The sequence below is a fragment of the Aythya fuligula genome, chromosome 2 (assembly GCF_009819795.1).
Source record: "Aythya fuligula isolate bAytFul2 chromosome 2, bAytFul2.pri, whole genome shotgun sequence".
NCBI lineage: Eukaryota > Metazoa > Chordata > Aves > Anseriformes > Anatidae > Aythya > Aythya fuligula.
Window position 1 is genome coordinate 17,061,184 of NC_045560.1, and position 27,318 is coordinate 17,088,501.

The following is a 27,318-nucleotide window of genomic DNA, read 5'->3' on the forward strand; positions in this document are numbered from 1 at the left end:
GGTGAACTAATAAAGCTTACGTCAGTGAAACCCTGAGTGGTGCTCAACAACCAGTTTTACTACATTAAAAATAATTAAAAAAAAAAAAAAAAAAAGAAATAATGAAAGAGCCTTGCTAAAGGAGCTTGTATTTTAGTGTTTTTGCATGGTATACCTTTAAACATTTTCTCAGTCTGATCACCATATGGCTCCCAAACTCCTTATTTTTCCCTTTAAAAGTATTTTAAACTGAGCTATGCTATTACATCTGTATATGTCTCATTTAGGGTAACTTACACTTTTGGCTAGCAACCCTGAAAATACTTTCCAGCTCTCAAGGTCCAGCCTAACCTTCTTCCATTTTTAAAGCTCTAAATGAGGAGCTGCACTGCACATGTAACTGAAAGTACTGGAGCTGAACATCTCATAAGGAGAAATCCTTGCCAGATTATATATACCTCATACTTTAAGCAGGGCTGGCAGCAGTACAAGAGAAGCTGCTTTTTCAGAAAATCAACTCTTCAAGTGCTCAAAAAGAAATCCATTTGTTTGATGATTTCTTTTTAAGTATTCTAAATTTGGAGTGAAGGAGAGGTTAAAGAACTCTCTTTTTTTCTTTGTGTGCCACAGGTACGGCAGCATGCGTAAACTCGAACGCTGCTGCCTATGGGCCTCACGCTGAGATTGCCATAAAGAAGTTGTTGGTGGTCACCTTGCTTGGGTTAAATAATTTTCCTGTAAATTTTACCTTGATTTTGTGCTTTGTGTGAAAATTCCCAATTACTTTTTACATTTACTGGGACATTTTTCAAATGCCGGGAGTTCATTTTGTGCCGGTATAAGGGTAGTGGGACTTGCCTAAAGCATTAAGTGACCGCTCCGCTGTGACACGAGCCTGATCATCACTTCTGCATCTCACCTTGGTCCATACTGCAAATTCCACACATTTTTTTTTTCCAGGGTTTGTCCAAAAACAAAGAGAAGGGGAGTAACCATGTGCAGACATTGGCGTGAGGGGACACGGTGGCTGGGTGGTGGCAGTGGCCGGATGCATTTTGCATCCAGTGAAGTTTAACAGTGTCAATATCTGGGTAAAAGGCCTAGAGCCTTTCCTTTCAGGGCTTCTTTTCCTGGTGAATGGGGGAGCCTCTGCTATATGTGGACGATATAGTGGAGGTGTCCTGTGTTTGTATTTGGCTGTAGCATCCTAATGCTTTTTTTCTTTTTGACGGCTATATTAAAACCAAAGCCAAGATACTCTATACTTTTAAACAGATGCAACTTTACAGGTTTTAATAATAAGCTTTAAATTTACACCTGTTGCTGCGAGGTCATACCTTAATGCTGAGATATGGGCTGCAGGGGTTAATGCTGTGTTTGATAGATTCATACGGCGCTCTGTGCTTTCTGCACAGAAGTCTAATCGTGAGTTTTTCAAGTGAGATTTCAGAGGAGGGCCGGCCTCTCCCCACCTCATTGCTCCCAGTCTGCCTGAAAGAAATGGCATCTCAACTTCCACAGTGCTTCGAGGCTCTGGTTCACCTTAGTTTCTCCCTTCTCCCTGCCACTACCTGGTTCTTACTCATCACTTCGTGTCTCTCTGCAGAACACTCTCACAGTTATGTTTACAAAGGCATTTTTCTCCTCTAGACAGTTATTCACTACAAATTTCACTACATTATGCAATTTTTACCTAAATGTCTTGCGCTGTATTTGTGTAACATAAAAACAGGCAATGTCCCACTCCTCTGCGTTGTGAGCTGTCCCTCATGTATGCCAGTTCCACGTGAGGGCTAAAGTGCAGGGGGATTTCTCAAATTCAGGTTTATTGATGGCACTGTAAAGCAAAACAGGGAGCAGTATGTGCATGGGCAGTTCTCAGCATAAAGTGCAACAATTGCAAGCACAGATAAACCTTTTATAGCCCTAGTATGGAACATCTCCACTCCCCGACCCCCTTTTAATACAGAAACAACTTACCAATTCTCAGTCATAGCATAGTACACTTTTAGCAGCAGACTCAAATAACGTATGCCACAGTAAACGTTAAGTTGAAAAGTGAACTTTTTGTATCATTTGTGCTTTTTTAAAGCTGTGTACCTACAGAATGCCCAAGTTGCTTCTGAATGGAAAAGAAGTCCCATGTTAACAGGATGCTAATAGAGCAATACCTTGTGAATTCTTTACGTGAGCAAGTATCATTTTGGGTTATTCACATATCAATGCTATGCCAACTTTATTCATTTTTGCATAGCAAATGTTTTTTAGTCTAGAGACTTAAAATTACTGTAAGACTAACCAAGAAACCATTTTTTCTTTAAAGGGGGCTACAATTAAAAGGGATGAACATACTGGTGCTATTGTGGTGGCCAGGATAATGCGTGGAGGAGCTGCAGATAGAAGTGGTAAGGTGTTGCTTCTTGGTACAAGCCATTCAAGTTACAACATTTAGAAGAAGATGTGATAAAATGGGAGTATTCTGTACATATGAAATACTTTTGTACCACGAAGATATTTGGAGTTTGGACAGTTTTCCAAAGTGATGTTTCAATACCAGATAAAGTATTTGTGCTGATTTTTTTTCCCCAGTTCACTTGCAATGAGGTGTCTTTTGAGTTAGCAGATGGAGAGGGTTTTTTTCTTTTTTCATTTGTTAGTTTGATTGGTTGGTTTTTGATTTATCATGATTTGTTTCCAGTTAAAGACATCCACTTAGAAATCATAAGATAGTCCAATATTATACCTATTGATGGAGGAACTCATGATGGCTGCATTCTTTTATGTTACTGCATTTGGAGTTTGCTGGTCGATAGCAAAATACCAGCCCATCCTTGACTCCCATTGTTCAGTTTGGGATGCTCAGAATCTAAAAGAACTCAAGCAAGAGATCCTGAATTATGCTCTTAACATGCCTCTTTTCATTGAAGACAATGTAAGACAGCTGCATTTCACACTTAGGTGGGATAGTGGAGTAAATCTAGATATATATCATTAAATTAGGAAGCATTTGTACCACAAATTAGCGCTCATAACTTAAGTCATCTTTGCAGTACTTGCAGCTGTGTAGCAATAGGAAAGTAGTATGAGTAGAAAAAGATTTGGCACAGACATGTTTCAAACATCTGCATAGAAGTCTGGAAAAGTCATAGCGTACTGATTTTTGGGAGGAAGGAAGGAAGGTGAGTAAACCAACCATCTCAAACTTATCTATGGGGACAGTAGTTGTAGTTGTACTCACCGTATATTCCTGCTTTTAAGTTAGAGGTTAAAGTAGATGGACAAGGGAGAAAAAAGCTGAATGTTGACAGCTCTTTTTGTGTTAGATGTAACGTATACCATTTAATATTCCCTCTTTTCCTTCTGTAGGTCTTATTCATGTTGGTGACGAACTAAGGGAAGTCAATGGGATTCCTGTAGATGATAAAAAACCTGAAGAAATAATACACATTTTGGTAAATACGAAACGTTTTCAAATTAATTTAGGAGAGTCTAGAAAAAATAATTATAATTTCTAATGTGTTTCATGGTAAAAAGTATATTTTGCAGTAGTGCTTTTTCTTCTAGTACCATCATCCACAAACCTCTGTTACCTTTCTCTTAGAAAAATGATTTTCCACACATTAGATCTATGCAATTACAAATGACTTGTAATGGGTTAATGATGGTCACATGGCTGTAAACATCTTGCAGACCTCCATGTATCATCTGCAGTTTTTAAGATATAAAACCATCTGTTGAATTTAAACTTAGAAATTCGTTTGTTTTTAATGCATTAACTTCACATTACGATGAATTCATAACGTATGTACTTGATAGAATAACTGGGTAAGTTAGAAGTATATCTTAATTTGTATATAGTGATATATATAATTATGTTCATACTTCTCTGAGCTACGCAATCTCTAAAGCCAGCCTATTTAGTCAGTTACGGATCACTATAACAAATTAAGAATTTAGACTTTTCCAGAAATATTTAATATTTTTATACCAAAGAAACTGATTAGGTCGTGACAGATTTTTATATTCATGGTATAGTCATTTTTATATACATAAACATATTGCTGTCCTGCTGAATTGAATGGCTGTCTCACAGTTTTGGTTCAATTACCAAGATGATTCATTTCAAGTGTTAGCCCAGCAATATTCATACTGGCTTTATGGCTTTGTGTTCCCTACAGAAACATATTTTCCTGCAAAAATTAATATTTAAAAATCTCTAGAAACACAATAGCACTAGAAAAGGTGTGAACAATTTCCCCATTTACCTCCTTGAGGTACAATATAAACATCAAAAGCTATTTAGAGCTTGTTTCAGAAGTAACAGAAATATTGATTCCAGTCCTATGGCTGGTGAAATAAGAACTTGGCTGCTGCTTGTCAAACAGTGAGCTCTTGGATCGCAGACATGCAGGCAGAAGTATGTCTCACTTGGTAGTGGACAGGCCTGTTTCCATTTTGCTTAAATCGTTGGCTGTCTGTTGCACTCTGCGAGTTTTATGAAACTTGTCAGCTGCATGCAATAGTAGCAGAGTCTCCAGCTGATTAGCACTTCCTTCAATAGCAAAATGTCACTGAGGCAGTGGGAATATATTGTGGTTAATAAGTAAAATGCAGCCAGACACACTTTAAGTGGGATATAGGGAAAGATGAATGGATGAGGTGGTTGATGATGGCTAACTTGTTTTAAGATTTATAGTGGAGGGCTTTTTTTCCATTTAGTACACGTAGTCTATTCAAAAATGTTTTTTTTTTTTTCTAGTTTCTTTAACTTGCCAAAAGAATAAATCCCCCCAATAGTTTTATATGATAAATATGGCACAAACCTATTTGAATTTTTCTATCAGATTTTTTCTGAAAAATGAAATGCTAGCTGGATTTTTCCAGGGATGTCCAAACTGTGCCAGGAGTCCAGCAGTTGCTTCTAATATGTGTATATTTTAGCTGTAGCATTTGCTCCTGCTTTCAGTGCAGAAGTGGAACCTCTGAAACATGCAGGTTCCAGGTTTTAACAGTCCATCTGTAACCCCAAGTGACACAAATAAATCATCGGGTTTTTAAGTGAGTACTTGTAAGTTTTGCAATTCAAAGTTCTGTATGGTGAAGCTGTCAAACTCTATGGGTCATGTCTGGGAAAGGATAGATTCATTATATTTTGAGTATTTTAATTAATTTGAGTTTTCTTTCCTTTTAAGATTTTCTGTGAAATGTAGAGTTTAATTCTCTGTGCATTGTCTTTTAAAATGTTCACTAGGCTCAGTCTCAAGGAGCAATTACATTTAAAATTATACCCAGTGTGAAGGAAGAAACACCAGCGAAGGAAGGCAAGGTAGGCAAGTTCTTAAGAATATTTCTTCTTAAGAATGTTTCTTCTAAGTGTTACTGCTGAGGATCAGTTTTGTTTGCTTAGATGACAGACCCAAGAATGTGACTTACGCCAGTTTTTCTAACATGATACTAACGTGCTAGATTTTTTTTTTCTTCTGTTCCTTATGGACACAGTGTCCCACTGCAAAGTTTGAAGTTCTGTTTACCTTTGGGAGTTAGATTTTGCAGCCTTTACTGCAAGCGATTGTGGTTGCAGGAACAATGAATAAAACATTCCTGTATTAACTTCTGATGTTAGACTTCCATGAGGATGTTTTACAGCAGTAAATGTTTATTGCTTTACATTATTTTGTTCAATGTTTTTGAACAGTGAAAACAAAAATGGGAGATACCTTTGGATTACATGGTAATATTTTGATTCTAAAGAAAAAGCACTGTTTGTTTCAGATGTTTATCAGAGCCCTGTTTGACTATGATCCTAATGAGGATAAAGCAATTCCTTGTAAAGAAGCTGGACTTGCTTTCAGAAAAGGAGATATCCTTCAGATCATGAGCCAGGATGATGCGACCTGGTGGCAGGCCAAACATGAAGGTGATGCCAATCCCAGAGCAGGCTTGATCCCTTCAAAGCATTTCCAGGAGAGGTGAGCTAATGAGAAGCATAGTTTTATCTTTTATAGTAAGAAAATCACTTATTTGCCGAGTTGTTAAGTTAGCATAGTTGTCATACATATGCTCATAGATTACAAGGGTATTATAAACCTGTATTTGCAGCAAGACAACTGAACTTGGAAACCTGTTGCTGAAATACTTTGGATTTCCTTATTTGTCTGGCCAGAACTAATAATGACAAAAACTGATAGGATAGCACTGATCCAGATTAAAAGAAAAACCATATGGAAAATAGCACATCAGTATCTCTATTCGCACTGATGTACTATGCAGGAATAACAACTGCAGCAGATTTTGGAGAGCTTACAAAAATTTGAGGCTCAGGATTTAATTTTTTAGATTGTGAGTAGATTTCGTTGTTTTAAATTAATTTCTTACAAAGTTTTTTGGATATTTTGCAATAGTCTCATGATGTTAAGTGTTTATTAATCCCAAATTTGCAGTGAAAACTGAGGAGTTTGTGTCTTTTCCCTACCACCCCCCATTTTATAGGAGATTTGCACTAAGAAGACCAGAAGTGCAGATTCAGCCACTGAAAATTTCCAACAGAAAATCATGTAAGTCTTTTAAGCTGGAATAGAAATCATACTCTTGATCTCTAACCTCATAAAATAGCAGTTTGTTTCAGCCCTGTGACTAAAGGATGCATTTCTCCAGGGCACAATAGCTTCCTGATCACATTGTATCAGTAAGAAAATAGGTAAATAGAACAGCTGAACTTAAAAGCCTTAAAAGCAGCAACAATTATTCCCAGCCTTCTGACTTTGTTTTCAAAGCACTGAGCCCAATTAATGTTTTGATATATAATATTTCAAAGGTTGAGGAGTGTTCTTTTCCTGTTGAAATAGCGCAGAATTGGCTCAACAGTTTATATAATTTGGACTGCATCAATATGGTGAAATTTATATTGAGAGTGAGATAAAAGGTCGGATATTCTCCTTTTCCTTCCCCATATAGTTGGTAATTTTTTATGTCATATGAAGTAGCATGAATTTTTAAAAGTCAGGACACTTAATTCTTCAACGGACTTTCACGAAACAGTGTACTGGTTTTTAAACAAATTCATACTTAGTAGTTTCTGCTTTTAAATACAGTAGTTACACAATATAAGAAAAATAAGCTCTAAGAAAGTGCATACATCGAAACAAATATTTTCTTTCCACTGGAATTTACATCAACATCTGTTTTAAGTATTATTGCATATTTTACTTGACCTGTTATTTCTTTCAGTTGTACAGACTCATAACAAAGTGAGTACAATGTAAGAAACTATCACGCTTCAGTAGGATCTAAATCTTAAATACAAACATGTTTGTGAGTTCAACTAGAAATATTCAGAAAGTGGTCTAAAATTTCCAACCATCTTTCATTCTGCAACATTAAAACAAAAAGTGTGGATACTATGGCAAGAGGTGGATACTGGCACACTCTATGCAAAACTAAATGAATTTAACCTTAAAACTTCTCGCTGAGGTTTCTGTTGCTATTTTCCTAACTCCTTGCTATGGCTTTTGTGTTCTGAATTTTGATGGTTACTGTTGGTTTTCTAATAATCTGCATTTTCTCTCTTTCATTCCATTTCACTTTTTTTTTTTTTTTTTCCCCTAATTGTTGTATTGTATGCCCTATGGTATTGTTAACTTGAAAGCCCTCAATTAGCTTCATATTTACAGTAAGAGATTATATGATTGCACTGTAGCATTACTAATTTGCGTAGGTCATAGAAACAAAGAGGAACTCCTACAGTTTATAGTAAATCTGTTGTTTCTCTAGGTTCTAGGTGAAGTTGCTCTGCCCCAGTTTTGGAAAAGTGTCTGGTCCCAGGGTATAGCTATTTCTCTCTGTCCACTGTTCTTGAATCTGGATAATACCCTCAACAAGAGCCTTCAATTAAGGTGGCACTGGTGCTTTTGAAGAGGTAAATCAGCTGCTGCAGCAACACTGCATAATTCCTTTTACAATGGACTGCATCTTTTTAGTGACCTTCAAGTGAAAGGTTTTACAAGATGCATCTCACCATTCCAAATTGGCAGCCTGAATTTGATTGGGAATTGCCAAAATTATAACCCAAAGAAAACTCACAGTGCAACGTCTGTGATTTTTGTCTCTGCTGTCTTTATTTGTTCTGACTCAGCTAGTGTAAACAAGGGAGAAGAGTTCCTCTCTTGCTCTTCTTTCCTTTAACACATGACAGAGCCTTCAGGTAATGCAGTATACTTGTTACCATTCTCTTTTAGACTTTCTCCAAACAAAGCTAGGTCCAGATAAATATCTAGAAGTCTGTGGTGCCTCTTGAAGGAAGAAAGACAGCAGAGTAATAGAGATTTATCATTTTCTGTCTTCCTTGTTTCTTCAGACAATCTGCTGCTACATCTGCCAGATTTCCATGGGAAGAGTGGCAGTGCTGTTCTGAGCAGATGTCCATCTCTTTATTCAAAGACCAAACATGTTTTTAGTGTTGGAAGGGAATTCACATCCTTCGTAGAGAAGGCATTTTAAAGACCAGAATTCACCTATAGAAAAATTTCATGACTAGGATGTTGCTTGAGTTGCTCTCAGGAAAACCTTCCACTTGCTTGGCTTTTCAAGAAGATACCATGTAAGCTGAAGATTCCGCAGCCTTGTGATCCTTCTAAAGTTAGGCAGTTTTTTCCTGTTATCAAGCACAACAGTGACACTGTGAGATGCTTTGTCTGTATTAGTTCACAGCACTCGCCTTGCCAAAACTGGGAGATGCTGGAAAACCATGCATACTCAAATGAATGAAGAGAATATTGACGATATCAGAAGTGTGTGAGGAAAGTGACATAGAAAATAGAAAATTGGGAAGGACTGCTTGGTCTGATTTTTTTGTTTGTTTTGATTGGGCATTGTCCTCTAAAGTTTTATTTAAAATCCCACATAGAGAGATAAAAAATTGGTAATGCTTGATATCATGAGATTCATTTTCAGCCCATGTTCTGGGCCTCCATCATGATACAAGGTTCTCCATCGTTTGGATGGGTAGTTGCTCGGTGAAAATGATGTCCTGTAGATCTTTCTGAAAAGGAAATTGAAAGGTTGAAAAGGTCATTGAAAGGTAGATTGTTATTTTAGTTGATCTTACCCAATTTTATGACCTGAATTCCTGTAGCAGTTTGGATGGAAAGTGTGATTGCCAGTAGATAATTCCCTACAGCTTCCAAAAGACAAAAATGTATTAATTTCAACAGAGCTGCTAATAAAAGTCCCTTTTGTGAGAGGTCTGGGACTTTTGCACAAGGAAGCTTTCTTGAGACATGGTAACTAGCACTGGATGCCAGCCTGCTTTGCTTAATCAACTCATTCCCCACATCCCATGTTTTGTAACGAGGAGGAAATCTATAATTGAGAAGAAATACTCTGTTTTCTTGAATACCAAGAAACTATGAATCCACTCTGGTTTCTTATGTGGGCTTCTAGGGTAGTAGTGCCTTTCTACTTGAAAATTAATCTAAAAATTAGTCAAAATCTTACCCAAGAACTATCTTACCACTTTTTTTCCTATCTCTCCTCAAGCCAATGTTGGGAATTGGGGAGGGCAGTTATATGTAACTAGAAGAAGAGCTCTCTGAAACACAGTCAATAACTATTCAGAGTAACTAACATCTATCAGGATTGTTTCTTAGCATAATTAAATATGTGTCAAATACTGCAAGAAACTAGGTTACATTACTTTTGGAAAGCCTTTCTGTTTCCAATTTTGAATTTTTTGTACTTTTCAGCATAGCAATGCATATTGTTAAACTGTACACATATTTGTGTATCGTAAATTTGGAAGCTAAAAAAAAAGTGTGTTTTTTTGGTGATACTGACCAGCTTGTATGCGTACACATCTTGAGGACAGGGAGCAGAGGAAATTTTCCACGAATCATTTTCAGTGATAATCATTTGCACTGAAGAAAACACAAGCCCAACCTAATTCTAGATTGTTAAAATGATCAGTTTACAATGGAAATGCCAAGTCTTAGTTTCAGTTCAATAGCCAACTGAACTGTTTCATTGTGTCTATGTGTAAAGTGAATATAAGTAAAATTAAACACATTAGCTTTGTGGAAGATAATTTCCATACATACAGCTCTCCCAAAATCTAGCCATTTTCCTAAAAGAGATAACAGAATCATTCTGAGATTACACAATTCAAACTGTAAAACCTTCAGTATGTACACTGAGGAGAGGGCAAAGCTATTTTGTATTGAAAGGCAAGTGAAATAACACTTTTATTTGTAAGTAGAGAGGGTGCATAGTCTAATGGTATTTGGAGGTAAGTTGGTAATATAGATGGACCCTATGGTGACCGGAGATGATTTTACATTCAGAGGAAGACCCAGAAAAGTCAGAGTAAAAAATAAGGGGAGAAGCATGGAAGCAAAATTTAGTATTGAGGATGTAGAAAAGGAGAAAGGATTGGGCAATGGGAAAAGAAATAAGAGCGGTGGAAGAATAGATGGACGAAAGTTGGTCCGTCAACCTGTTAGGCATAACCCCAGAGAGGATGGGCTTTGAAATGATTAAATAAGTGTAACTAACAGTATTATGCAAGAGCACTACAGTAGTCAATATTTCCATGATAGTACAGTTGTTTCTTGATTCTGTTTAATTCAAATACTAACATACTTGTTTTGCTAAAGTTTTAGAAACAGTGAATGCAAAAATTACTAATACAAACTTTGACCTCTTTCAGTTTATTATTATTGGTTGGATAACCCTCTTGGTAGTTTCAACAATAAGATTTTAAAAGTTTTAAAAGCATGAGATAAGTGGCAGTTAGATGTGCTGACCTGCTGATAAAATTGATAGCATTATTTCTGAAGCTCAGAAATGATGGAGGGATAACAAACCTCTTAAGCCTTTTCAGCATTTCTCTTGATACTTAACAGTAGTTTCTTTTCAGCAAAAAGCAGTGTTGCTTGTGCATTAATACTATGGGAAAATTGCACTGGAAAAAATGGTGAGAAAAAGCAGCATAGAAAAGAAAACAGGAAAATGGAATGAAAGTAAAGGAAAGGAGATGCATGAAATTGTGTGAGTAGGACTAACCCTGCCCATGCTGGGACAATGCACCTGGCACAGGGTATGAGGGGGTTCTGTGGGATGTGGAGGGAGGGGACAGTAGTGGTGTCTGGCTGCATGAAATCAGCTGAGGTATATATGAGCATATTAGCCATGGCTGATTGCCAGCTCTGATGAAATCTGCTTCTCTGGTATTCCTGAGCTATTCTGAACGGCATTCCTGGCTTTATGAGCTCATCTTAACTTGGGCACAGCTTTGTAGCCAAAGTTGGCTCCGTGAGTTCTCCTGCCACTGCATCCAGGCCAAGGAGTGCCAAGAGACTCAGCACAGGGAAGAATTAATGTATTTAATTGTTCCCAGCCTGCTAACTTGAATACAAAGACTAATCATATTCTAACTGAAATAGTCACTGCCAACAAACATCATAATTCCAGTGTTTGTAGCTTATCTGTAGATAAAACATTGATCACCTGTTGTTTTTCTGAGGGAAGAAAAAAGTATTTTTCTTCAAATAACAACCAAATAATTTAGTTATTGTTCTGCAGTTATGAACTACAATAATCAGCCAAGATATTTTATCCTTTCAGCATAATTTTGCTTTCATAGCAGTTGTATTCTCATATATGTGTTGTGTCTGGTATGAAAATTAGTGGCAACTTTATATTTTATACTAGTGTAGCCTGTAACTTCTGTTAACCTATGCAGTGCATGCATATGTATATATGTATATCTGTGCCCTGTGTGTATATTTATATATAAATATGTTTATGTATGAAGCATCTAAGACAGAGCTGTTCAGAGATGTCTTTTCCTTGAAAATACATTTGTTATGTATATTTAATGCAAAATGTTAATACTTACTGTGGCAAAGTCATCATTATTTAGTTTTTCTAGGCCTTAAATTCTATTTTACTTTCAATTTTGATTTACCATATGTGATTGGCATTGTATGAGCAAGAGGAAATATGTAACTGCAGCCAAATGGTGTTCATTCAAACAAGATGTAACCCACTTTATCCAGAGATGAGTGTCTTGTGAATTGAAGATCACGTACTGCCTACAAAAGAATTTAAACAGGCTGAAAGAACGAAGGCTTTGTACCACTTGTACTTGAAGACCAAACATTTAGGATAAATGTATTGTAGGACTCTTTTGCCTGTTATAATTGCTGCACGAGATTAACGATGCCTTTCTTCTCAGTATTTTTCTGTGTTCATGTTTGATACTTAATTGCCCACCTGCAAGTAGTTAGAGGAGTAAAAACAAAAAATACACCAGACCTTTAGAGTTAAATTAGCATCTTTGTTCAGAAGTCTTCTGTCCTTACAAATACTAACTTCCTACTACCACAGAAATTAAGGAAACCTGCAGCTGGATGACATTTGAATCAAGGTCACATGAGACAGAAGTGGAAGTGGCTACCATAAACTTGCTCTGTCCTTCACCACAAGACTATCCTTCTACATGTTCCAAATTCTAGAGATACTGTTATCTGGGGATGTTGTGAGAGGATTAAATTAGATCACCTTAAATTTTCTATAAGATGAACATGTGTGTATTGTTTGATCTATAGAACCCTGTAGGATGCAAAACAGTATAAATGTCCATCGATATGTGGGGCTGTTCTACACTAAAAAAAAAAGAAAAAAAAAAAAGTGTTTAAAATACTCATTGTAATGCAGATTATTGTATATCACAATTTCTTGCTTACTAGAGTGAAATAGAATTTCAGGGATTATGTAATGTGAGTGGAGCTGTTGGATCTAATTTTAGCCTGAGAAAAATTCAAATAAGATTATTTGATGGAAATATTGTTGGAAGTCAGCAAGAGTTTACAATTTTAATCTGGTGCTGAACTGTAGTTTAGGTGAGGCCCCCAAAATCAAATCTAAATAAATTTCAGTTAAAATACATACGAAAATAAAATGTATGTACTAGTGGTTTGCATTGTCACAGTGTAGCATATTGGCTATCCTGAAATCTTTCTAAAATGAATAAAAACACCTACTTCCTAAGCTTTCATTGTGCTTGTGTTTCCTATTTCTTTTTTACCATCTCTATCTATTTTGGTACTTCACTGTTGTTTCATTCCTATTCCACAACTATTTTCTTTGTAACTCCTTTCCCTTATCATACTCTTAAGTAATTTCTTATTTTCTCAGTTTTATTTATTCTGTGTTGCCCTGTGTTTGTTTTTTTTTTTTTTTTTTTTCATTTTGTCATTTTTCTTATTTCCCATCAGATTTCCTCCTTGTTTTCTGTCCTCTTTTAGTGTCTTATTTTTTCCTTTCAGATAAACATCTCTGTTTCCATTCCTACCCCACTTCAGTTCAACAAAACCATATTGGCCTGAGAAGATTTACCCCAACTTTTTCTGTACCTCTAAACTCCGGAGCTTTTGGCATGTCTCTGCAAATATCTGCTGCATGCATACAATTGATTCACGCACATAGAGCTGAATTAGTTAGTGGTGAATCCTAATAGGACAATTACTGGCAAATAACGTCTGCCTTTAGTAGGGACAGACAACAGTCCTAGTAAAACTCCTGGTAAAATTCAGATTGGGAGCTACATGGTGATGACTGTTTCATAGCTGTATTAAGCTATGAAGATCCACTTATTTCCCACATTTTTTCATTATATACTGTTAGATTTGTCCTTAGGAGTAGCCCAAGAAAGCCAAGAGCAGTATTAAGATGGAAAATTCATAACAACAACAACAAAAATTGAAAACTCCACTTCATCTGAGCATTAAATCTCAGCTTTTAGACATAGTGGCTTCTGATCTGTGGTATCACCTGGCTCACTTGAGAATCCTAACATCTTTAATGTATACTTTTGCATTAAATGATGCATTAAATCAATGAATTAAGACCATTCCCTTTCTTACCAAAACCCTGGGTTCTTTTCAGCAGTTCTTAGCTTAGCTGAGCTGCTGTAGCTCCACCTTTTCCCATATGTGCAGGTGGGGTTGTGCAAGTGCATACCTGTGTGTACATACAGAACTCTCCTGGTCCAGCCTACTGAAGCCATGTAGTCACCTTGAGTTTAGAAATACGTTGTAAATATGATCAGAAATCTTCCAAATTAATACATTTTTTTAAAATAAGTCCTCAAAAAAAAAAAAAAAGAAGTATCAAGAAATGATTCTGCAAAACTATATTCTTCCCCCAACAGAAAAGACTTTTGTACCTATTTCATGGGATGAAATGGGAAAACTCTTTATTCATACAGGCAGGAGGCTTTTTAGCCTTTACTTGAAACATCCGCTATGCACGATGGATTTTAAAATACCTCTTGAATAATTTCTCCATGTTCCGAAAGAAGACACGCTTCATGGAAACTCTAAAAAATATTTAATATTTTAGACATATTTATCCAGATTTCAAAGGAAATTTTAATAAGATCTAGATTGTAAACTCTCTATAAATCTAGACCTCAATATGTAATGTCTCTGTGAACCAAAATCCATTATATATATTTATATATGTTGTTTTTCTGTGCAAGCCCAAAAATGATTGTAAAAATATTAATTTTCCCCTGTCAAGGAGGCAGAAATGTATTGATTTGCTGTGGGTAAACAGAAAGTCAAGTCTCTTATAGTGGCATAGTGTCAGAGAAATAATTCATAAACAGAGTACAGAAATTCTTTCAGCTTTTTTTTCAGCTACAGCAATAGACATTCAAAAACATACAAAAAAAAGTGCAAAACACAGCTCTAAGGGCAGTAGCAACTGTTACTGTAAATGCAGAAAAATACTGAGATCACATTCATGGTAGTGATTCTTAGAAGTTCTGGGTTAAGACTGATACAATGGGATTAACAAACTCAGCGTTTAATACAAAAGAAATCATCTGTAAGAACTGGGTAAGGACACTGCTACCAAATAAATAACAGAAGAATCTCATGCAGGAAACATGCAGCACACATGATATTTCAATGTCTTTTTAGGTCCCTTTCTGTCTTTGAGTGTAGTTAAACATGTAAGTTGAACTCAGTTGCTGGTATGTTGGTATATACCTCAATATAATAGGTGCTATCAAGAGAATTTTAGAGTAGCTTACATAGCTACATTTTTTTCCTATTTATGAAGTATTAAACAATAATACTTTGTTTTTTTGGCTGTTCTAAGATGAGGAAGCGGTTGAGTGTGGTAGGTGCATTTTTCTTCTTAGATTTAACTTTTCTTTCTTAAGTTATGCTTTCACTCCATTTAATGATTTCCTTTCCTATTTTTCCTTTGTGCTTCTCAGAGGAAATTGAAGGTACATGTACAAAAGTTTCCCTGCATAGCCCAATAATTTTATTTAGAGAACATGTGTTTAGAATTAAATTGAATATAGTCCAATGTTTCTAAGAGATGTTATATATATATATTGCTTCTATATTGCCACCAAATACACTGAATCATTTTAGAAGTAGATAAAAAATACCAAAATATTCCTAGTTGCTTCATGAAAAGCTCCTTAACTTGGATTATTGTTTTAAACTCTTTTCTCTCTTTTTTGAACTGTTGTAAGATATGCATAGAAGAGGAGTGTCATGAAGTTGTAGTAGCAGAACTTGGGTGGGCTGGGTTGGAAGGAGGTGGTTCTGACTTAATTACATGGCCATGAGAAGTCTTGCATTTCTAATTAATACCAAAGAAGTATTTCTCTGAGACGGTAAAAAGTTCATCCATGTAGTATCATCTTTACTGTTTTCCCTCTGAGTGTAGCCGGTTACTGTTATGCTTGCAGCATATGTTAAAGTAATAGCAGCTGATCTCTTGTAATTTTTTTTTTTAAACTTAAGAGGCCTTTGTTTATAAAGGCATTAGAAATTGTAGCTCATATTTTTGATCAAAGGGCCTCTGGCATGTAAAAATATACATTATAGTTATTTTATATCAAATGAGAGGATGTGTTTTTGATCAAAAACCTTTCTGTCTAATCCAGTGAGCCAAAACTTAAAGCTAAAGTCTGATAATGTGTAATTTACGAAAAAAGCTTGATTTACATCAAATACATTTTGCTTTCTTTTAAGTGGCATCCTATTTTCTATTAACTGATAAAGTGTGAATAATACAGTGTTAGAATCCTTCTCAGAATGTTCGCCGTCATCAAATTTTTTGCTTGAAAAGGTAAAAAGATCAGTGTGCATGCTGCAAAGTCCCAGAATATCTCCAGTTAAAATATAAAACAATAAATGTTGTTTTATGTTTTTAAGAAAGTGGCTTATTGAAGGCTTTCTGATGCTATGCTTTGTACAGTTGTCATTTTTAAGTACTTTCTTCTGTATTTTTTGCTGGGCTTCTAACTATTCTGCTTTATTTCTTGGCTCTTATTCTGTATGCTTTTACCCTTCGTCCAGAAGATGCTGAATGTGCTGGTCACAACAGTGGATCCTATCTAGGTGAGCAATTGGTTACAAAAGACAATTTCTTTCTTTCTTTCTTTCAGCTTCTTTTCCCTGGAACTGCTGTGTCCACTTTGCTTTCGGGGGTAATCTGCATACAAGTGTCTGTTCTGTGCATGAGAAAAGCATGAAAACTAAGGTTTTGAAAATGGCTCATTGGATTTGACATAAAGGATTTGTGCAGTGTAGTATGCCAGTATCTGGTTAATCATAAGCTACTAAAACGCTGTACTGATTTTAAGTTTAAATAAAAATATATATATAAATTTGGGAAAAATACTGACTTTTTAGGTATATTAACTCAGCAATGTGTTTAATGTAACAATAAGGTTACAATATCATGAAAAGTTTAAGACTTTAAAGACACGCTTTCGAGGTTTTATCCGAGGTTTGCTTACCTTTTCTTTCTTTGTACTTGTCTGTCTAACAATTTTGGAAGGACTGAGTGAGAGTACAAAGCAAATTTGCAGGCACGGGTTCTTTTTCCACATTACAAAATAAAATAAGTCCTAATAACTCAATGGCTTAAATTTAGCTTTAAAGCTAGTCTGAGCTCAATGTATCATTGTGGAGAGGGGGGAAGCGGAGGGGAAGGAGTCCCTTGGCTTCAGCTTCAGCATTCCGAATTTCAAACAAAAGTAACATTTAAATAAGGTGAATGTTCCATAATATGTTTCAACTTTTTTAATTTGTGCCATTTTAAAAGCTATGTGAAAATATTTCAGTTGAAACCGTCCAGAATTCCTGCCAGCTGAAGACTGACTGGCGTGGATTTTGTGGCAACCAGCCCTTTTCCCAAGGCTTTCATCCTCCTACTACAAGAGGAGTGGGAAGAAACATGTCAAAGTGCTTTGGTACATCCAAGCAATCGAGCTCGCTGAAACACCTTAGACCAGGACAGTAAATCAGAGATGGTTTTCATATTGTAGTGTGCTGTTTGTAAACGTGGTATATGAATGGCACCAGGAACAGACAAGCTATCCACCTGAAAGGACTTTGACCTCTTTGCAAAAGCTTAGTGGAGTACGATTTTATCATGCATTTGTGTAACTAATGGTCATCTGATTGTGCTGAAAATTAACTGTTAAGCTTGTTAGTATATGAACTATATTAACATTAAATTGCAGTTGTATTGAGAGGTTGAAGTATACTTGAAAATGGAGCTTTGGATGTAATTCCAGATAAACTAAAGTTTTGTTATCAAATCTTCTCTTTGAAGACAAAAAGTTCTTTTTTTCCACATCTTTTCCTTCTGGTTGCAATGCTGAAGGTCAGACTATCGTGGTTTTGCAGTCAGGTCTTAGTGGGCTGCTGCTGTATTTGAGGAGGACAGCAACAAAGCAGAATCCATTGCCTTCGTGCTGTTGCCCATTCCATGAAACACTGGGGTCAGCAGGTACCGAATGGCTCAGTCATCTAGGAAGGAGATGTCTTGAGGAAGAAGCTATTGAACAAAAATTCAAGATGATGTCCAGTTAACTTAGGCAAAAACTTTACAAAAATTCCTGGAGATCTACTGTACAGTGCAGACAGTGGTTTTATCTTTTGAGAGCTTCCACACGCTGGAGAGCTGCCATCAGTCCACTGGTGGTCCTTTGGCCTTCTCGTGCTGGGTCTGTGCCACTGGAAGTAAGGTGACAGAGATGAGGGCTGGGAGACAGAACAGCAGGGAGAAAAAAGATGTGTCTAAGGCTAGGATCAATCTTGGGGTAGGCACACAAGTATATTCATTGATTGTAAATAATTAGATACTTGGTTTAGAAATTAGAGGTTTCTCAGAGCTCTTCACTCCCCCAAAAGCAGCAGGCTCCCTATCTGTGAATTTGTCTGATGCTGAAAACAGCATGATCTGAATGTCTGCCTGCGTTCTGCAGTACTGTTTTTTGGCATGAATCCTGAGTATCCCATTTTTCTGAATATATATGCTATCGAAAGATGATAGACATTTGTGGCTCTCCTTGCTTACTACATAACTGAATTTCTAGGCAAGTCTTCAGTTTTACAGCATAAAGTCTTGATTAAACATTACTAAACTGGAAACAAAACCTGAAATGTTGCCACCGAAGGACTTGGGTCACCCCAACGAGTTCAGGATGCCTGTCAGTGCGTCATAACCCATTACAAGAACAAGGTAGTCTGAATTAGTTTAACCAGTAATGAAGGAGCTGAGCTGTATCACCTTGCATTTACAGCAGCTAATATTCACACATATGAACAGTTAGCATCAGCTGGGTTGAAGCATGCTATATCTTTTTGCATGTCAAAATTTTAGAACAGGTTTTCAAAGTACAGATGCACTGGCAACTTCCTAAAATCAAAAAGAGTAAGTCAGGTTTCATCCTCATTTTAATAGCGTGTAATCACATCAAGTGAACTGCAACAATTCTATTTTTAATTCTTGTTTTTAATTCAATTTCATGGCTGGTTATGGGTTTAGGGCTCTGTGTATGTGTTCACATTTCAATCTGAACCAGGATGTCCTCTGAGTATCGGAACTCCTCTGAAAGGGTTTGTACTTCAGATGCACACGAGGTGGTCATGAAGAGCAACCAATAGAAAAGACAGCTTTAAGAAAGCATGATTTCTCTACCTTTTGGGTTCTGATCTTTTATGCCCAGGGTTATCCTACTATTAATTTGAACACTCCCCTCTAAAGTGGCTCAAATAAATTTCATGATTTTTCACCAGTTCCTAATACTTAAATTACACTCTTGTATTGTGTGTTTCTGCCTTAATTTCCTGAGAAATTGCTGGGGAGAACATTAGGAGTTCGTCTTTGCCAACCTTAAATTCTAGTTACATTACTTGAACCTTTATGAACATACAGTAAATATAGATGAATATCATCTGTTTACTATTCTCAATTTTGTCTTAAAAATCCAGACATAATCTAAATTTTTATTAACCCTGTCTAAATGTGCAAGCTGGGAATCAGTCCAGAAGCAGGCAGAGTACAAAGTCTGCTCTGTGTTTGTGCAGTTCCTGTGTAACAATAGAAATACTCAGGATACGAGCGAGTGTAAAAAATCGCAATATTTTGAAGGGGAAAAAATATCCAGAAATATCTAATAAAATATTACAATATTTTAAAGCATTTTCTTACAAACTTTGGTAACGACCATGGTACTATAATTATTTTTGTTGGCAATATGAATACTAAAAGTACATGTAAATTCATTTACAAATACCATTTTTTCACTAAAAGTTATGTAAGATTAAACTAAATTCATCAAAGGATATTCATAATTTAAGCATATACTTTAGCTCTTGTTTTAAAGAATGAAAATGAACAGAGCACATTTAAGTGCTTTATAGGGTTCTGGAGCCTTACTGGTGAATTCGTGGAGCAAAGATGGATTTAAATTATAATATTTCCTGTTAGGGTAGCTTCTCTGAATTTGAGAAATTAGCTTTCTAATTTCATGAACATATTTGAATTTACATTCATTGAATGTAATCACAATCCTTTGTTCACTTCTTTTGAATTTTATTACTAAATCTAAAGAAACACAGCATTTTACATTGGCATCTTTTAAAAATATTTCAGGGGGTACAGGATGTGTATGCGCATTGACAGTTTTCAGTTTGGATTCTGAAATCCAAGTGGATTTCCCTATGCAAATGTAAGGATGTGTATTGCTAGTGATTAAAAGAATAAACAGCCTTTTATTTTTTTCATTCTTTTTCTTATTCTTAAAGATATGAGTAGTTTTCCTTGGATTGTCGTTGGACCTTAATTAAGTTTATTAGTAGCAGCTTCTGATTTTTTTTCATGTTGAGAAGTGTTTGGAGACTTCTGTAGCTGGAGAACATTTGTTCTTCATATTTTCTTCCCGGCGGCTGTTCCTATTTCACCAAACCTGTTACATTCCAGGGGTGCTTTATGGGTTAGCATGTTCAGTAAGCTTCTCGTCACAGAGCTGAAACCAGTGCCCTGCTGCAAGCTTCTTAATGTCCAGAGTTTTATGTTGCTGTGGTGACAGAATTTTCCCCTTTTATTTTATAGCGTGCATACTTGGCAGCTAAGGTTAAGTTCTGCTGATATCCATATTCCGCAGACAGTATAGGTTGTGACTCCTTTCACATTCACTGAATTTTATTTTATCAAATATCCTGGGCTAGCAATTCTTTTTCCCTCTGTTCTCTTGTAGAAGTTTACTTTTAAGCTTAATCCTTTTACAGAAACTTCATTTTTCTATTGTATCTCAGTCTTGCTTTTGTTTTTCCATGGTGATTCTCACCACTATATTTCTAATAATGCTCTATTGATAATTTAAATTTATGGAGTTTGGTTTTCATCTTTCCTAAATTGCAAAAGATGCAAAAATAAGCAGGATTTTTTTTTTGCTTGTTCATAGAGGTATTCATTTCTTGCAAGCACAGCGTTGTTTCAGTCAGCTTAATCTTTCTGCACAGTCATAGCTGCCCAGCATCTAATGTAATCATATATGCAGAGTTCGATAGAAAACATTTATTAGCACTTATTTAGAAAATAGCTTCTGAAGGTCATAGTAAAGTTAAGCCACATATGTGTGGATGTATAATGGCAGATGTGAGAGAGGGAGAGGCGTGTTTCCAGGAACGCAGTAGCAGTATCATAAAAATGTGGGATCTATTTGAAACAGGCTCATCCCTTCTGTCTGTACTCTGCATTTTCCTTGGATTTGAAAGCTACTTAGAGCAAACTTTCTTGGGGCTTTTCAGATGTGCTCTGAGGAAGAACTTTCAAATTGACAATTGTCTTAAGGTAAGAAAGCAGTCCCCATACCACAGGGTTTTCCTATTCAGTCATTTTACAGGGTGCTTTCACAACCATGCTGCAGAGAAATCAGTTATACTGGAAACTGCCTTTGTTACCTCTCACCCCCATATTTGTGTGTTCTTTTTAATTAATGTAATAGTTTTCTGTAACCTATAGGTAAACTTGCTGTTGAAACTTCTAAAAGCAAAGGAAAATACTACTAATTTCATCTTGCCAGTTAGTTTCAATCTAAGAAATGTCATATGTTTTAATCAAGGAAGCTCATGTTAGCAGTGGAACCACATCACTGGAGTCTTGGTGATGCTTTGTATGTAGCCCGTAAAAGTGACAAGGGACAAATCAGCCTAAAGATTGCACCAAAAACATTCTTGTATTTTTATTCTTTATTTTTTATTTTTTTCCCCCACAAAAGAAAATACCACGCAGTTTTGTTCTCCTATTAGAGGAAAGACTGAATATTCTCCAGTAACCCATGTCCTGGTAGTTTGGTTTTGAAATCTGAATGAAGTGGGTGGAAGAAAGAAGAATGAGTTATAAATAAATCATCATATTAAAACCTAACAGTAGAAACTGAATTGATCATGAAAATTTTGCAAAAAGGGTATTTTTCCAAAATATTTCACATCTCAGCATTTAAGCTGAGGTTAAGAAGCTGTTGGTAAATGTGCTATGAGACATGGCTCAGAGGCATGGAGCTCAATTTTCTGGAACAATTAACTAGCTTTTAGGGCAGTTTTTTAACCTGAAGCCTTTTAGATGAGACCTCAGGAAATTTATAACCCCTTTTCACGTCTGTATTGCTAATATTACTGTTAACTTTCCTTTATGTAATTGCATATACAGTTACCTGTGATTATGTAGCATCATAATGGACTTTCACCCTACCGTAGACAGGATCTCCTGGACTCATGGTTGTACCTGCTTACAGTTATCAACACTTTGACAAAGCTTTTCTCACTGCAATCACGTCAGTGTTAGTGTGTTTTTTTTTTTTTTTTTAAGGAATAAAATAGCATAATTCTATCTATTTCATTATGTTTTCCTATCTTATATTTTGGTCACTGCTTTATCTCAGTCCACCTCCTTCTCAGTCTAGACATACGGTAGCTCTTAAAAATGGTGTTGTCCTTTTCTGTGGCTGTTAGCTCTTTTCCCCATTCATCAATTTTGATTTTACTTATTCATATTTTGAATATGATTGGTCAACATCTCTGGATTCTCAAAACAAAATTTCCTTTTTTTTTGTATTTATGTATGTATTGTAAATTCACGTGGGTATAGGGACTCACATCAGCAAAATAAGTAGGTTAACATGCTTTGTGATCCAGGTTCTGCAAAGACTTATGCTAAGTGGGACTGTGGGTGTGCAAAATGCTAAGCCTGTAACAAAGCTTTATAGGATTTTGCTTCAGATCTGGTTCTAAGTATTTGCAGAACTGGGTTTTGAATTTGCCAGATACTGCCTTTGAAGAAGAAATTGTAATATGATTACTTCTCAAACACCTAAACATAAGTGCTTTTACAAGTTTATGAAAACATATTGCTGAAAAATGTGGGGTCACCAAAAGTTTACACGTGTTTACTGTCCTATGAAATGTTCTTGGGCGAAAAAAGGTGTTGGGATTTTTTCAGTAATTTTAAACTGTTGCTTGTATTTTACTATATTACCACCAAATAATGAAATCAGCTTTGCAGCCCTTCTTTGCAGTCCTTTCCATAGTTCCTTCTAGAACAAAAGCAATACAGTAGAGATACCAGTAAAATTAACGTAAAGGATTTATTTGAAGAACTGTAAGGTAATCATTAACAGAGGAGTAAATTAGTTTTTAACATATGGTGTTCGAAGGAGGGGGGGGATACTGTTCTGCTTGAAAATGCCCGTGATAATCTCTTTTGTAAATACTTAATAGCTATGTGAAATTTCCAGTCTTGCAGATAGGTACTGTAGATGTAATTCTGTTGGTGCAATTGTAAATGCAAATTTAATAGGAATATTAACTTTCAATTTCATGCTAACATATCCATAATACGGCAACTGTGTTGTCTTAAGATGTTTCATGGTGTTTTGGAATTTAACTGACAGTGTTTGGTTTTATTTTTAAACATCTTCGGGAAAGGTTCAGCACGCTTTTTTATAGTATCAGCATGGAGCCAAGCACAAAAAATAATTCAAGGAATTAATTTTCATTAACTCTTTCAACCACTAGATGTGTTTCTACCATATGTTGTATTTGATGTCTGTGTGCCATGATGATTTAATAGAAATGCATTAAGTATGGTATGGGAATCCAGATTGCATGAATGTTTTCCTTGTGTATATCTCCTAATGTATAAAATACTCAAATTTTCTAAATATATTAACAACTTAATGTAATTATTTCTTACAGCTTGTAACTGTTATGATTTTATTGATAATCTTAATTCTGCAGTTTAAATAGGTATCTGACATAGTTTTAAACTGTGGTAAAATATCATTCTAATGACATGGCTTATTAAACATACAGTGTGTTTTTTATTCCATGCACCAATCCTTGAGTGTTTGGAAGAGACTGTTCTCAGATATTTCGAGGAGACTCACTTTCTTATTTTGAAAAGATCCTGTTCTTATTGCAGCTGGGTTTAGAAGAAGCTTTCGTCTTAGCAGAAAAGATAAAAAAACAAACAAATCTATGTATGAGTGCAAGAAGAGCGATCAGTACGACACAGCAGATATCCCAACATATGAAGAAGTTGCAAGATATAGACGACAACCTAATGACAAATACAGGCTTGTAGTTTTGGTTGGTAAGTTGTTTTCAAATTAATATTAACCTTATTTTTAACCTGGTAAAACAGAGGACTGACAATTAGCGCAATATTTACCACAGACTCATTCATGTGGAGGGGATCTTAGAAGGTCACCTAGTCCAACCTCCCACTCAAAGCAGGATCAGCACTGAATTCAGAGCAGGTTGCTGACTACAACAGCTTTGAGAATTTGTCTTCCCACCATGTCTTCTCTTCCCACCATTCACCGTGGTAAGGAGGCAGGCTCCATCTTCTCAACAAGTATTAGAAGGGTGCTGTTGGGTCCTCCTGAAGCCATCTCCTCTCTAGCCTATACAAGCCCAGTTCCCTCAGCCTGTCTCACCTGAAGGTCATATTTCAGCTCCCGATCATCTTGGAAGCCCTCCACTGGCCTTCCTCCAGTTTGTCAACATCTTTCTTGTAACACAGAGTGCAACATGGACTGATTATTCCTCAGAGTCTAAGAAGTGGAAAGAATAACTTCCCTCAGTTCACTGCCAATCCTTTTGCTGATGTAGCCCAGCATGTTGGTATCCTTCATTGCTGCCAGCATGTACTGGGGACTCATGGCTAGTGCAGTGGTCACCTGGAGCCCACCTTTTGAGCATGATTATTCATGCAGTTTTTCACCTGTCTTGTAGTCCACCCATCTAGATAGGGTATCCCAATTAGTATATAAGGTTGCTCTAGGAGATGATGTTTACAGCCTTGCCAAAACGAAAAGAGTTGATGTTAAAATATAGCTACCGTGGTGACTAATCTGAAGCTGGCAGTCAATCTGTACTAAAACTCTTAAGAATTAAGTCAGTGCTCTGCTCTTAAAGATCGATCAATACAGCAATGTAGAAAAAGAACAAATACCTGTGGTCAATCAAGCAGAATATATAAGTGGACAGCAACAAAATCTGGTGTGTTAAACTAAGTAAATAAGCAGGTTGAGAGAAAGGTAGATGAAAGGTGAACCTCTGTGTGCCAAGAGCAGATGTAAATATAGCTGCAGAATATTAAAGATGTCACCCTTAACGCTCTGTTCCTTTGTAATCTGTCACCACCATAGCTCCACTACAGTGTTTATTATCTAATCAAAATGTATTGCCTCAATCTTCTAAAAAAGGAGGAAGTATAATATTTTAAATTTTTCAAAGGTAGGACCAGTGAGTAACCATTACTACCAATGAATAATGTCTCATTACTTCTTGTTTCTTTTGCAGTAGTACATAGGCTGATGCTTCATTAGTAAAGTTTCCTCCACTCTAAAAGCAGCAGAGCAGAGAAATATGACCCCCTATCAGGGACTGTTATGAACTGTTGAGCAGCTATGTTTTTATATCACTCATATCCAAGGGAACATTAAATTTAGTTTTTAATAAACAGTTTTGTCACTCCCCAGCACTAAAATTCAGCCACCTACTAGTGTGATCACTGTGAGATTGTGGGCTATATACAACAAGTAATAACATGGTTGAGTTGATTTTACACTTACATCAACAGAGCGCAGTGCAAAAGTGTGATAAGTAGACTTTTTATAACAAATTGCATATGTCTGATCTAAAGAATACCTAGAGATTTCATTTGATTTTTGTTGTAATAAATCAAATGAAGAAAGTGTGCTTTTTCAGTAACAAAAGCAGTTCAGAAATTTATTGCAGACTTCAGTAATTCTAATGTTTTTCTCTGGATATTAAGGGCAGCTTAAGTCTGGCCAATACTATAAAAATGTCTTGTGCGAAATGTGGAAAAAGTAGCAGAGCTAAGCAACACAGGTATAGTAGGAGCGAATATATTCTAAAAGCTTTTTGTGTGCCAGTAGCAGCGTACAATATAATCTGTCAAACATAACTTGGGTATTATTACCAGGAAACAAAGGGACAGATAATGAATTTATAGCTGTAATTGGTGGGGACACTAAATGTCTGCTGTGTTATGCTAAGCCTAAATGCATAATTTACTGTTGGAAAGCTTTTGAGGTTTTGTTTTGTTCTTTTTTTAGGGAGAGGGAGTTTGACAACTGTGAAGTGGAAATTTCTTTTGGCCTCATTTTAAATTGGTCTAGTCTAATTTACAGAATGCAAATTGCATACATAGTAATTTTTAGTGCCCTGCAGTGTGATGTATTAGTCTCAGGTTCAGCTACATGTATTAGTTTGTCAAGCTTTTACCTTGTCTGCAAATGTATGCTCATGAATAAAGTCCTGCATATCCTTGGGGCTAAAATAATGGATCATCTGGAGTGCTAATGATACAGATGCTTCTGCTGTGCTGTCTTTTAGGTGTTAGGAACGTGATGATTCTGCTAAAAGCAAAATTGTCCAATATCATGTGACCAGTGTTGCAGCCTTATCAAGCTGAGGCAGAATGTTTTAATACAAGCTATATTGTTTAGACAGTGGAATTTTCATTTACTTGAATGAGGAAAATGTCCTGCCCACAAAGGCTTCTGCTTCGGTAATTGTGAAGGCCAGACCAGCACAAATTTTGTTTCTTGAGAGTCAGAATGGATGTGCCATACACTGTAATTGTACATGGCATAGTATCAGCTAAGGCAGAAATTTCTAAAGGGGGCAGTGCTAGGATTAAGCAAGGTCAGTAGTAACAAACAATGAGCATGTGCCCCAGAACACACATGGTAGCTTGCATACAGTGCTGACACCAGAGGCATGTAAAGCCTTTCGGGTGCATCTGTGGTGATGCATATGCCCTGGGCAGTGGTGGAAACAAGAACCAGAGGTGTGTAACCACGAAGGAACAGTTATTAGCATGTGGCACAAATCAGAAAGGGGTCTTGTCCCTGAACTAGGCTATCAATACTCCCCACAATGGTGTCCTGCTGGTCACTACTGCAGAAAAAATAAATCGGGGACTGGAAGAGTTCTCTGTTGTTATATTTCTTATATTAAAAACTGAAAAATCCATCACTTTTAGTTTTATCATGGAGAAGCTGTGTGAAGACCAGGTCTGTCTCGGTACAAAGGACATACCTTTAGCATCATGTTCACTAGTGGCCTGCAGGAATTTAATAGCACTTCAGCAATGCTGTAGGAAGATAGTCTGCTTTGACCATACCACTCCAAGTAAACCATCTGAACAATGAAGAAGGAGATCTAGAGTTTCTGTGTTCATTAAACCTTCCTGACTAAATGAATAGGTAGGTCAGCATGGTTCAGAAATGTCTGTTTTACGAAGGATGCAGCATCTATGTTGGCAAGTCTTGCCAATGAGAAAACTGGCATGGACCCCCTGTTCCTGCTTCAGTGAACAGCAAATCTAGAAGTGCTCTCCCACTGCTAGTGACAATTTACTGAAAAATGGAAAAATGATGTTCTGCTTTCCTACCTCATATGTCATTGTGCCATATTTCTACAT

General features: G+C 36.3%; 1 protein-coding gene across 4 annotated transcripts in view; it reads left to right on the forward strand.

Moving 5' to 3' along the window:
• Nucleotides 1–27,318, forward strand: part of MPP7 (membrane palmitoylated protein 7) — a 146,304-nt gene that overhangs the window by 108,416 nt on the left and 10,570 nt on the right. Inside the window, exons 8-16 of one of the 4 annotated variants that reach the window (XM_032181658.1) lie at nucleotides 2,303–2,384; nucleotides 3,346–3,431; nucleotides 5,231–5,305; nucleotides 5,752–5,948; nucleotides 6,469–6,533; nucleotides 15,142–15,162; nucleotides 15,263–15,274; nucleotides 16,362–16,403; nucleotides 23,782–23,952. In XM_032181658.1, coding sequence (XP_032037549.1) covers nucleotides 2,303–2,384; nucleotides 3,346–3,431; nucleotides 5,231–5,305; nucleotides 5,752–5,948; nucleotides 6,469–6,533; nucleotides 15,142–15,162; nucleotides 15,263–15,274; nucleotides 16,362–16,403; nucleotides 23,782–23,952 — 751 coding nt within the window. The remainder of the gene's footprint in view (nucleotides 1–2,302; nucleotides 2,385–3,345; nucleotides 3,432–5,230; nucleotides 5,306–5,751; nucleotides 5,949–6,468; nucleotides 6,534–15,141; nucleotides 15,163–15,262; nucleotides 15,275–16,361; nucleotides 16,404–23,781; nucleotides 23,953–27,318) is intronic. The other 3 variants (XM_032181659.1, XM_032181660.1, XM_032181661.1) reach the window with 3 other exon arrangements.